The sequence below is a fragment of the Trichechus manatus genome, unplaced genomic scaffold, assembly GCF_000243295.1.
Source record: "Trichechus manatus latirostris isolate Lorelei unplaced genomic scaffold, TriManLat1.0 scaffold00088, whole genome shotgun sequence".
In the NCBI taxonomy this organism is placed as follows: Eukaryota; Metazoa; Chordata; class Mammalia; order Sirenia; family Trichechidae; genus Trichechus; species Trichechus manatus.
In genome coordinates, this window is record NW_004444024.1 from 789,198 (window position 1) to 800,980 (window position 11,783).

The window sequence follows — 11,783 nt, forward strand, 5'->3', positions numbered from 1 at the left end:
GAGCTGAGGGCAGGCTGGCTCACAAGCTGTTTCGTGACCTCTTTGCCAACTATACAAGTGCCCTGCGACCTGTGGCAGACACAGACCAGACTCTGAATGTGACCATGGAGGTGACACTGTCCCAGATCATTGACATGGTGCGTTGTGGTAGTGTGCCTATAACACTGTCAAGGAATAAGGGGTGACAAACTGGGATTTTTCTCTGAACAATTCTGGAAACCTTAATATTAACAATAATAACAGCTACTAACTGTTGGATGCTTGCAGTGTGCCCAACACTTTGCACACTTGATTGCCCTGAATCCCTGCTAGGCAGGGATTATCACCCCATGTTATTGCTGAGGAAACTGAGGCCTGGAGAAGACACGCATCAAGATCACACAGCAAGGTCAGGCCTGGGTAGGAAGTGGAGTATGGGCAAGTTAGGCTTATGGGTGCTGACCAAAGCTCTGGAGGTGTGTGCTTGCACAGGGGAGGGTGTGCATATACACATGTCCACATTGGTGCCCACTCCCTGCAACCCTCTAGGATGAGCGGAATCAGGTGCTGACCCTGTACCTGTGGATCCGACAGGAGTGGACAGACGCCTACCTGCGATGGAACCCAGATGCTTATGGTGGCCTGGATGCCATCCGCATCCCCAGCAGCCTTGTGTGGCGGCCAGACATCGTCCTATATAACAAGTACTGTTCACCTGGTCCCTTCCCCTCTCCTATCTCTCCCTACAGCTGCCCTTGCCTCTGGGCATGCGCCTTCCCTGCCCCCCACCCCCACACCCAAACCAGTTGCCATGCTGCCCTGGAAGCTGTCCACGTCCTCAGAACCTTTCTAAGCTGCTGGGGGCTCACAGCCCATGCCCCCATGGCACTCCCAATTTAGACTGTCCCAGGCCAACCCAGGGTGAATGTCTCCTGGGAACAAAGGGCCAGCTCTGTGTCTTAAGGAGAGAGGCCTGGGACATAGGTGCCTCTTTATGGCACACTCCACCTTTCCAGGCCAGCTCTAAGTCTCTCCGGGCTCCTTTAGGGGCCTACCTAGGGATCTATTTCTTCCAGGGCTTAACCCCGCTAGAGTTTTCCTCTATGGCCCCTAGCCTAAACGAGCTCTGTGTCTCCCAGCCAACACTCGGCTCTGCATATTTTTTCCTAGGCCCCTCCACAAGCTTTGCAGATGTACCCCAAGGGCACTCACTGTGCCGCCCTGCACCACCTCTGGGTTTTGTAGAAGCCTTTTACTCTGCGCTGGACCAGATCTGTGTCCCTTCTGGGCCCCTGGTTCTATTTCTCCTGGGTCCTTCTAGTCCTCCAAAAGCACAGAGAGCCTCTTTTTGGCATCCTCTACCTTCCGTGGGGCCCTGGTGGCGCAGTGGTTAAGAGCTCAGCTGCCAACCAAAATGTTGGTAGTTTGAATCCACCGGCGGCTCTTTGTAAACCCTATGGAGCAGTTCTATTCTGACCTATACGGTTGCTATGAGTTGGAATCAGCTCGATGGCAATGGGTGTTTTTTGTTTTTTTTTTTTCCTACCTGTGCTGACTTTGTGGCTTTAAAGCTTTGTGACCCCTCCATCGCCCCGGGGCCGTCTCAGTGAGCCTCGCTCCGCCTGTCCGCAGGGCGGACGCGCAACCGCAAGCGTCGGCCAGCACCAACGTGGTTCTGAAGCACGACGGAGCGGTGCTCTGGGACGCGCCAGCCATCACGCGCAGCTCCTGCCGGGTGGACGTGTCGGCCTTCCCGTTCGACGCGCAGCGCTGCGGCCTGACGTTCGGCTCGTGGACTCACGGCGGGCACCAGCTGGACGTGCGACCGCGCGGCGCCACCGCGAGCCTGGCCGACTTCGTGGACAACGTGGAGTGGCGCGTGCTGGGCATGCCTGCGCGGCGGCGCGTGCTCACCTACGGCTGCTGCTCTGAGCCCTACCCGGACGTGACCTTCACGCTCCTGCTGCGCCGTCGCGCTGCCGCCTACGTGTGCAACCTGCTGCTGCCCTGCGTGCTCATCTCGCTGCTCGCGCCGCTTGCCTTTCACCTGCCCGCCGACTCGGGAGAGAAGGTGTCGCTCGGCGTCACCGTGCTGCTGGCGCTCACCGTCTTCCAGCTGCTGCTGGCAGAGAGCATGCCCCCGGCCGAGAGTGTACCGCTAATCGGTGAGCGGGTGAGGGCGTGGGGTACACTCCTCCGGGGAGAGCTGCCCTTCCCAAGATCCCCACCCAACCCTGACTGAAGTGCCTGGGGCTCCACCACGGCGCAGTCGAGGAGCGTAGAGTTCAGGCAGAGAGAGCAAGGAAGGGGGGAGACAGCCCCTGTCCGCAAAGTGGCCCCTGCTTTGGGGTGTGAGAAGAGTTGCGTCCTGGGAACATGCGCTCAGTTTGAAATTGAGGGGAAAGGAGTAGGCCCCTTGCAGAGAGAACACTCCTTGCAGGCAGGGGTGGGAAGAAGCAGTGGGTCTTTTCTCAAGGACTTGATGAGCAAGGAGGAAGTATCATAATGATAGGTAAAATGTATTGTGTGATCACTGTGCACCACTCTCCTAAGCACTTGACATTTATTCAGGTAAGCATCACCACAAACCTAGGAGGTGGGTTGTTATCCCTGTTGTACAGAAAGGATCAGTAAGTTGCAAGGTCATGCCGGTACTATTGAAGAATGGGACTTCCATGGGTTGGGTGAGTGTGCATGCAGCCTGCAGCAGCGAGGGGGACAACTAGGGAGCAGATAGCTTCTGATAACTGACTTGTAGGAATGAGGAATGGGGAGACCTTGGCCCTTACCTCCTTCCTGCTTCCATCATTGGGTGTTGAGGGTCCTGAAAGCTTCATAGGTAGGCTTGTTTCTATTTGTGCCTTGGAGGCTGGGAAGCTCAGGCCCCCTAAGTTGTTGTTGCTGGCGCTGGCTCGATCTTTCTCCTGCAGGGAAGTACTATATGGCCACTATGACCATGGTCACATTCTCCACGGCGCTCACCATCCTCATCATGAATCTGCATTACTGTGGCCCCAGTGCCCGCCCAGTGCCAGCTTGGGCTCGGACCCTCCTGCTGGGACGCCTGGCACGGGGCCTGTGTGTGCGGGAACGGGGGGAGCCCTGTGGGCAATTCAGGCCACCTGAGTCACCCCCCAGTCCCCAGCCTCCTGAGGAAGGGGCCGGCCCTCTAGCAGGCCCTTGCCATGAGCTGCGGTGTCTGTGCCACCAGGAAGCCCTACTGCACCATGTAGCCACCATTGCCAACACCTTCCGCAGCCACCAGGCTGCCCAGCGCCGCCATGAGGACTGGAAACGCCTGGCCCGTGTGATGGACCGCTTCTTCCTGGGCATCTTCTTCTCCATGGCCTTGGTCATGAGCCTCCTGGTACTGGTGCAAGCCCTGTGAGGATCTGCGGCTGGGACCCAGGGATTTCCTGCAGCCATAGCACCTCCATACAGGGATGGCAAAGGCTGTGGTGGGTGTTGGCCCTCAGATCTTCCAGCTTTCCCCACTGTGCCTAAGAGCCTGAGACACCCTCTCTTCAAGATCAGCACTGCTGACTTCACAAACCACAGGGGGACACTTGTTGGGAACATCCCCTAACCTCTGAAGGAAGTCCAGAGCTCTTCCACTCCACTAATTCCTGAAGAGGAGGGACAAGATCAGAGTACACTGTTGGAGGGACAGAATTGAACTTCCATGCCAGGTACTGGAGCTTTTAGTGGGAAGAGTACAGATTGTTAGATAAGAATAACTGCATTTGCGGCTGCTGTTGCAGGGACTTGGTCTTGCCTATCCCTAACTGGGGGCTCAGGGATGGGGTCTGGGGGCTCATGGTCTAGTTTCCAGACCAAGAGCCCATACAGGGATTTGTCACCAAAGCCTCAATTCATAATAAAGTGTGTGTGTGTGTCCAGCACCTCCTCGACATCCTGTCTTATCCTTGGGGCCCCGGTGGTGGAAGTTGGGGATCTGTGTTTGGCTTTCTGGATACAGGCCTCAGGACTCATGAATCAGAGCAGAAGTTACATCTGTTGACAGGAAAGTGACTTGAGATTTGACTGAGACCCTGGCAGAGGGCCCAAAGCGCTCTCTGCCATCTGTCTGGCACTCCACCCTCTGCAGTTAGGTACAGTCCACTCCATTCCCACACAGTGACATTCTGAGAGCTCAGAGATGTCCAAGGGAGGGGCCATACAGGGATCAGCCATTCACAAAGTATTTGTTCCTTTCTAATTTTCATTCATTTACTGGTTCTTCCTCAGTAAGGCCCTGGGACTCTGAAGGATCAGACCCAGGCTCTGCCCTTGGAAAGCTCACAGACAGACGTGGGAGACAGATATGGACACATGGTATAGGGAAGCACCCAAGGGCCTCTGGGAGCAGAGAGGTGGGGCCCCTAACCCAGGGGGTGAGAGAGGTCATAAAAGGTTTCCTGGAGGAGTGAATAGGAGCTTACCAGGTGGGCACGTGAGGCATCTGAGTGATATGAGAAAGTACCATGGCCAAGTGCTTTCATCCCCACTCATCCCCCAAACTAATTGAAGTCTCTTCTACCTCTGAGTGACTTGCTGCCAGTCCTGGAGTGCCCCGGCCTCTATCCAGAGCCTCACTCTTAGAGCCCTGGGTAAGGCTTAGTCCCAACATTCTCTCCTCTTTCTCCACCAGCAAGCCTGGCAGTTACCAGAGGAGGTCCCAGAGTTCCCTGCAGATGGGTTACCAGGGATTTTGGCTATGCTTAAAGCACACATGTGGCCAACATCCTCATGCTGGGCAGAGGTGGCAGGCAGGGCTGCTCAGAATCTGCTCGATCAGAGGAGGCCTGGACTCTCTGTAAAGGCCTCCACCACAAGGAACCAGAGCAGCAGCAGGAGAGCCCAGACTCCAGAAAGGGTACCCTGACCCATGGCTGCAGGAAAAACAGAGACAGAGAGGAGAGAGAGATGAAGTGAGGTCCATGAAAAAACAAGATGAAGGAAGACAAGCACAGTCAGCAGGAAAGATTGATCCACAAAGTGCAATGGGAGACAGAAATGAAGTACAAGAATTTAGGGAGGAAGGTGGACAGAGATGAAGAGACCAGGGATCTGCTGCAGCCACAACACCTCCAGACGGATGGCAAAGGCCGCGGTGGTTGTTGGCCCTCAGATCTTCTAGCTAATCTCTTCCCACCGTGCCTAAAAGCATACCCTGTCTTCAAGATCAGCATTACTGACTTCACAAACCACAAGGGAGCACCAGTTCTCCTTCCAGAGGTCATTAAATCTACTTGTCTGCCTTCTGTTCACACAAGTGAGGCATTGCAGGGTGGGACAGAACATGGGGTAGAGATCTCAGTGGCATCTGTTGATGCCGAGATCTGTTCCTCAGCCCAAACCTTGGTGTGAGAAGAGCTGAGCAGATATGGGGCAAAAATCCTAAACTTTTTCAGTGCCTGAAATTATACCATCAGAACTCAAAGAGGCCTGGGTTAGAGGCTGGAGACCTGGCCCTGCCACTAATTCACTCTGTCACCTTGAGCAAGTCACTTCTGTCTCTGGGTCTCATTTTACTATATGGGGGTAATACTCCCTGTTCCAGCAGATTATTGTGTGGTAAAGATAAAATGAAATGGTGTCTGGGGAAGCGTGGGAGCCAGCCTGGTGTGGTGGTTCAGAGTTTGTTCTAAAGCCAGGCTGTCTGGATTCTACCCCTTACTAGCTGTGTAATTTAGGGCTGGTTGTGCCACTTTGTGCAGAACAAGGATGATAATGGTACCTACACCACTGGGTTATGGTGAAGATTAATGACATGATGTGCCTGGCACTCAGGGTGTTGCTATGTCATGGAGAATAGTGGGAACCATGTAGAGGCGTGCCCACTGTTCACAGAGTCTGAGGGAGGGAGAAGAGATCCAAGAGAGGGAGCCACAGTGGGCCTTGGTTTCTTCCCTGGGAATGACCTGTTCCTGTAGAATCCTCTGGGAAAACCTGTTCCCACGTAGAACAATGGGCAGAGCTACTCACCTGAACCAAAGTTGGCCCAGGTGAGCCCTGGCACAGCAGGTGTTCAAGGGAAGAGTCACAGCTGAAAGGGACCTGGGGATCATCTAGTCCAATTTGTTATCATACAGATAGGACTAGAGAGAGAGGAGGCCCAGAGAGAAGAGGGGCTGGTCACAGAGAGAGTCAGGGCAGAGCCTGGACTAGAGCCCAGGTCTCCAGCACCCAAGGTCTGGCCTTGACCTTGAAAGGAGGGTCAGAGGGGAGCCCTGAGTGCAGTAACAGGCACAGTGGGTTCTGCAGCTAGAGGAGGAGAAGCTGCAAGGGAGGACTTTGTGGGGAACAGCCCTCCCCCCCATCACCTCAGTACAACCCAGATCTCTCTGGGGCCTGACCGGTGGCCTTATCCTGTGAGGGAGGGGGCAGGCCCGAACTGGAGTACAGGTGTATCAGCTCCCTTCCACCACCACCCCCTACACACATATACATCCAAGTGAGGGGCCCAACCCCAGGACAGCCTGTCCATCTACCCGCAGACTGAACCCAACAGATGCCTGTATCCCTTACCTGAATTATCCAGACGGCAGGGCCCAGACTTACACTGCTTATCTAGAGGGAAAAACAGCAGTGAATCAAAGGCTCAAGGGCTCTCAGGACAGAAGGGACCTCAGAGGCCTGGCAGTCCAGCCCTGACTTGGCCGGGAAAAAACTGGTGCATTTTTCCCTAACTCTGCTTCATTATGGTGGGACCTCACTTGGCTAGGTTTGACTCAAGCTGGGAGCAGCTGGGTCTGAAGGGGGCAGGCTGTCAAAGCCAAAGTCCATTCTGGGGCACTCCTCCTGCTCATGGGGCCTGTGACTTTGCCTCCCTGCCACACCCACCTCTCCCTCTCCCGCCCTGTTTTAGCCAAGGAGGGGCTAGTTTGTGTTCTTTTGTTTGTCTTCCTCCATTAACCCTTCCATGCTCATGATGCTATCCAAAGTGAGAACTGAAGCCACCCTGGACCTTCTGCCATCGTAGATGTGGTCTGGAGTTCTGGCCAACAACCTGCCTCTAACTGTGAAAACAGCCTCACAAGCCCCTGGACACCGCCCAGCTAGGAACAGCAGCCCGCAAGCCCATTCAGAGATTAAGCACCTGGGCCAGCCATATGGTTCCTCCTTTGGCTGGAGCATCTGAGATGTGCCTGACCACAGCCTGGACAGGACCAACTACTGTCTCTCCCACCACCCCTAGACACACACTACAGCTCATAATTCTACTCAGTCTAGTAAATATGCTCCTCTCGGAAACTGAGGTTGGGGCTCCTACTCGTTTCCGGCACCAGCAGTCTGCATGTGGGGACTGGGGCTAGAATTTAATTCCCTTTCAGCTTCCAGCTGGAGAAAGGCCAGCCAGGTCTGCTTGCCCTCTCAAATGGCGAATGACCCCTGGCTTGGTCAGGAAACCCTCTTCAGCCTCCCAAGAAGCAAAGGTATTGAAGGTAGGAACTCATGTAAAGAGAGAAGGTGTGCCATCTAGTGTGGCAGAGGTTAGGGTGTGGGAATGTTAGCTTAGATACCTCCTGGGACAAGAAGTAAACTACTTAGGAATGTTATGTCTCCCCTTGAAAGGAAGGGATGGAGGGATCAGTGGACGTGACTGGGTCCTACTCACTGTTTGTTTTTAATATTTATGCCTCTGAAAGCGTGGGGTAGGGGCTTGGGTTTGCCAAAGGCCCTCGAGGACGGGGGAAGCCCACCTTCCGCACATTCGCTGACCACGTGCGCCCTCCTCACCTTTGATGTACTCGCAGTTGTATGTACTGCGCTTGCCCAAGGCCCGTAGATAGATGTGTGCGGGGCCCTGGGCTGGTCTGCTGGCGTTGACTACTTGGAAGGTCTCGAAGGGGGGGATCAGCACCTCCTCCTCCGCAGGGAAGAAGGAGTAACCCTTGATAGGGGCCCCAAGGCAGGTCCAGATGCCAAACAAGGTGTCCTGACCAAAATGCTGGGCCGCGACATTCTGCAGGGACGCAGAGGCAAAGCCCCCCAGCCTTACGGTGGCCCCGGGCCCTGCTGGCCGGAAACGCAGCCCACTAACCCCTCGGAACACCTGGCGGCACTGGCCCCTGCCCAGCAGCTGCAGGGCCTCAGTCAGCAGGAAATGGAGTGTCTTGAAGGAGAAGTGGCGGAGGTAGTAGTCCCGGGAGCGTCCTGCCCCGCGCACGGCTGCATTGAACTCCTTGTGCAGGGGGCTGTTGGCTGTGTAGGCCAGAAGGGCCACCCGGTGCTCGTCGCGGAAGCCCGGGGGCGGCGGAGGCGGAAGGGTAGCGATAAGGCCCCACTCTGGCCCCCAGGCCTGGTGCTCTTGCCACTGGCTGCTTGCCAGCGCCCACCCGTCGGCATACACTTTGTTGGCCTGAAACTCCGTGCGGTTGAGATCTGGGAGAGCTGCTCTCATGGCCACTGCACAACCAGCATACTGGTCATCGAAGGAGGCCAGGGCCATGTCCAGGGGGGTTTCTTGAGAGAAGAGGTCTCGTCGTTTGATGAGGTGGTTCTGGGCCTGCAGGGAAGGGAGCATCGAGGCCCGAGAAGATGGACCCCTGAGAGAATTTAACCCTTATCATCCAGCTCTTCCCTCCACTGAGGTGTGGCTTGTCTTGCTGAGACAGTTCCTAGGGCCCCAAACACACCTGGAGGGGAAGGGGATTGGTACTACTGGCTGCAAGCTCCCTAAGACCAAGGAAACTTTGGGCATTTTCTCTTCCCTCTGTTCCTCTTCCCAGAGTTTGGAAAAATCCAACAGCTCAACTCCCTGCTTGGATGGGGACAGTGTAAGAGGACCATACCTGAAGTGCCTCCATGAGGCCAAGGGACACAAGCAGCAGAGACATCATGGCAGGAGTCTGCATGTTGGAGGTGACTCTGGGCAAGTTATTGTCTCTCTCTGGATCTCAGTTTACTCATCTGGAAAATGGGAATGTCAATCTGTTCAGTTTAATAAATATTAATCAACACCTAATTTGTGCCACTCCCAGTGCTAGGCACAGAGAATCACAAGATAGAAATGGAGGCTCAGAGGAGAGGACCCTTCTTTCTGAAAGGAACATGGGAGACTTCCTGGAGGAGGTGATGTGTGAACAGGGTTTTGCAGGATGAATAGGTGAATAAGACTTCAACAAGTAGAGGTGGGGAGAAAAAGGATTGAGGTTTGGGGTGGGAAAGAACTTTTGGGGATCAAGAATGGGAAGAGCAAAGGTATTGGAGGTAGGAACTCATAGAATATAAAAGAGAGAAGGTGTGTCATCTAGTCTGGCAGAGCTTGGGCAGTAGGAATGTTGGAAAGACTGACTGGGGCCAAGCATGAAGGGACTTGGCTGCCATGGTAAGGGGTCTGGTCTTCACTTCATGGGGGTTGTGAGGCTGGAACAGGGGTAGATCCAGGGGTGTTAGCTGGTGGGGTGATAGCAAGACTCCAGTGACAGGCTTAGAGCAGGGCTTGAGGTGCAGGGTCCTCCCCTCTCCTTGCAGTCCTACTGCAGACTGAACCTTCCAGGGCAGGGACAGATATAGACTTCCAGGACGGGGGGAAGGGGTAGTTGGGGGGAGAGTACAGAGGGTACCTGCTTCCCCAAGGGAAATGAGAGGGAACCACAAGCTCCCTGTGAGGGGGCATGTGGAAGGCCTGAAGTGGCTCCAAAAAGAGGGCATCCAGCACTGGATCAGGATCAAAACAGATGGTTTCTACGTCATTACTTTTTTTTTCTTCCTCCTGTTTATTACAAAGAAATGTGTGCTTGTTTGTAAAAAAAGAAAAAAAAAGTGTATGGATCACCAAGTCCCCTTTCTTTTTTGTCTCTCTCTTCATCTGTCTTCCCCATGCCTGTCTGTAGGGAGGGAGGTGTGACCAGTGATACAGACCCCTGCACAGGGGCCTTTTTCTATGCATTTACAAATAACGTAATATTTAATTATGTGTATATATTTATATATATATATATATATATACACACACACATAAGGAAACCCTGGTGGCATAGTGGTTAAGAGCTACAGCTACTAACCAAAAGGTTGGCAGTTCGAATCCACCAGGTGCTCCTTGGAAACCCTATGGGGCAGTTTCCCTCTATCCTAAAGGGTCGCTATGAGTCGGAATTGACTCGATGGCAATGGGTTTGGTTTTCTGTTTATATATATATATACACACACACAAACAAGCATAGTTTTCTGTCTACAGTCTGCTTCTGTTTTTTATCATTTTTTTCAAAAAGAAAAAGGGAGCACGCTTAAGCACACACATATTCTATAACTTTTTGTTTCCAGGAAATAATATATCATGGACTTCCTTCCATGTCAGTACATACATATCTACCTTTTTCATAATATAAGTTAAATTATAATTTATTTAAGCGTTTCCTTATTGATGGACAGTTAGGTTTTTTCCTACTTTTTTGATATTACACATAATACTGCAGTGAATATCCATGTATATAAATCCTTGTGTACCTGTGTACATATTTTTATAGGAAAGATTTCTAGAAGAAATCAGAGCTCAGCTAGGATGAAATCAGCATAGGAGACCTGGAAGGCCCTAAAACAGGCCTAAAGTAAAGTCCTAACACACCAGTTCCTATAGCGATGGCTTCCCAGGCTCTGTGTGATCAGCCTGGTTGATCTCTCCAACCTCATCTCTGGTCCTTGTCTCTGAGTCTGCTTTTGGGGAACCCAAACTAAGAGAGAGGGTCTTTTTTTGGGTTTCAAACTATATGACTGTGGAACAGAATTGCTCCTTCAGAATGAACAGGAGGAGCAGACCTGAACCCAACCCACAACAAAGTGGAGCCCCGCTGAGCCAGACGGGTACCCTGAAGCCTGAAGATTAACCAATCCACAGTCAACTTGAAGACTCATGAGAGTAAGTGTTTCTTGTATGCCACTGTGATTTTGTGGCCTACAGCATATGTAATGAAAGCTCACTGAGCCAACTTCCTCTCTTGCTGCCTCTTCACTGCCCTATTTCTATCTCCATTGCTGCCCTACAAAGTAGTAAAAGAGATAGATCAAAAAAAGTCCTATGGTAAGGAGGGAGAACTGTGAAGTCAGACTAAGGACATTGAATGATGTGGCTTAAGTGGTCCAGTGAGGCTGGACCCAGAATTACAAGGTAGCATCTACTAGACTTAGTGTCTGATAGGATATAGGAAATGAGAGAGAGGGGAAGATCAGGTATATCATCCAGGTCTCCTTTCTCCAACCCACAAGCACAGAGGAGGAGCAGCATAGACTTTAAAAGCTCATCTTGCTCATCTCTGTAGTCCCAGCAACAGCAGGGTACTTGGCACATAATAGGTGCTCAATTAAAAATGTATTGAATGAATGAGCAGGTTTGGAAGGGAAATGGTGAGTTCAGTTAGCAATACGTGGACTCTCCAGGGGTAGATGTCCAGGAGGTAGCAGGATGGACAATAAGAAGAGAGATTTGGGAGTCATAGGGGTATTTAAGTCAGGGGAGGGATGAGATCCCCAGGGAAAGAGGAAAGAGAGGGCTGAGAGGAAAGGGAGCTACTTGAAGGGGGAAGCCAAAGCACAGGTGGAGCAAGACTCCTCCTCGGGTTCCTGAAGATTCTTCACTCCTGGCCCTCGGGTTCGGTAAGATGCCCTTGTATCCTTGTGAAAAGTTCCTCTTTAGGCTTTATCTAGCTCAGGGTGGTTTCTGATAACTTGCCATTAGAAGAGTTTCATGTAATGTACCATCCTCATTATTCACCCAGTCACCCAAGCTGGTCACCCCAGTGTCCTTTCATTCAATCAGTCATCAAACATTAATGTAGTTGCCAACAAATGCTGGGCACAAC

At 52.7% G+C, this 11,783-nt stretch overlaps 2 protein-coding genes across 2 annotated transcripts; one reads left to right on the forward strand and one right to left on the reverse strand.

The window, feature by feature from the left end:
- Nucleotides 1-3,423, forward strand: CHRNA10 (cholinergic receptor nicotinic alpha 10 subunit). The gene is made up of 4 exons (XM_012557183.1): nt 1-181; nt 529-683; nt 1,612-2,144; nt 2,910-3,423. Exons 3-4 carry the CDS (start codon nt 1,868-1,870, stop codon nt 3,365-3,367), a joined length of 735 nt encoding a protein of 244 aa, XP_012412637.1. The 5' UTR covers nt 1-181; nt 529-683; nt 1,612-1,867; the 3' UTR covers nt 3,368-3,423.
- Nucleotides 3,424-4,652: 1,229 nt separating this feature from the next.
- Nucleotides 4,653-9,848, reverse strand: ART1 (ADP-ribosyltransferase 1). Its single transcript, XM_004381931.2, has 5 exons — nt 9,552-9,848; nt 8,778-8,895; nt 7,723-8,491; nt 6,511-6,552; nt 4,653-4,871 (listed from the first exon to the last, which is right to left on the reverse strand). Exons 2-5 carry the CDS (start codon nt 8,838-8,840, stop codon nt 4,774-4,776), a joined length of 972 nt encoding a protein of 323 aa, XP_004381988.1. The 5' UTR covers nt 8,841-8,895; nt 9,552-9,848; the 3' UTR covers nt 4,653-4,773.
- Nucleotides 9,849-11,783: the final 1,935 nt, after the last annotated feature.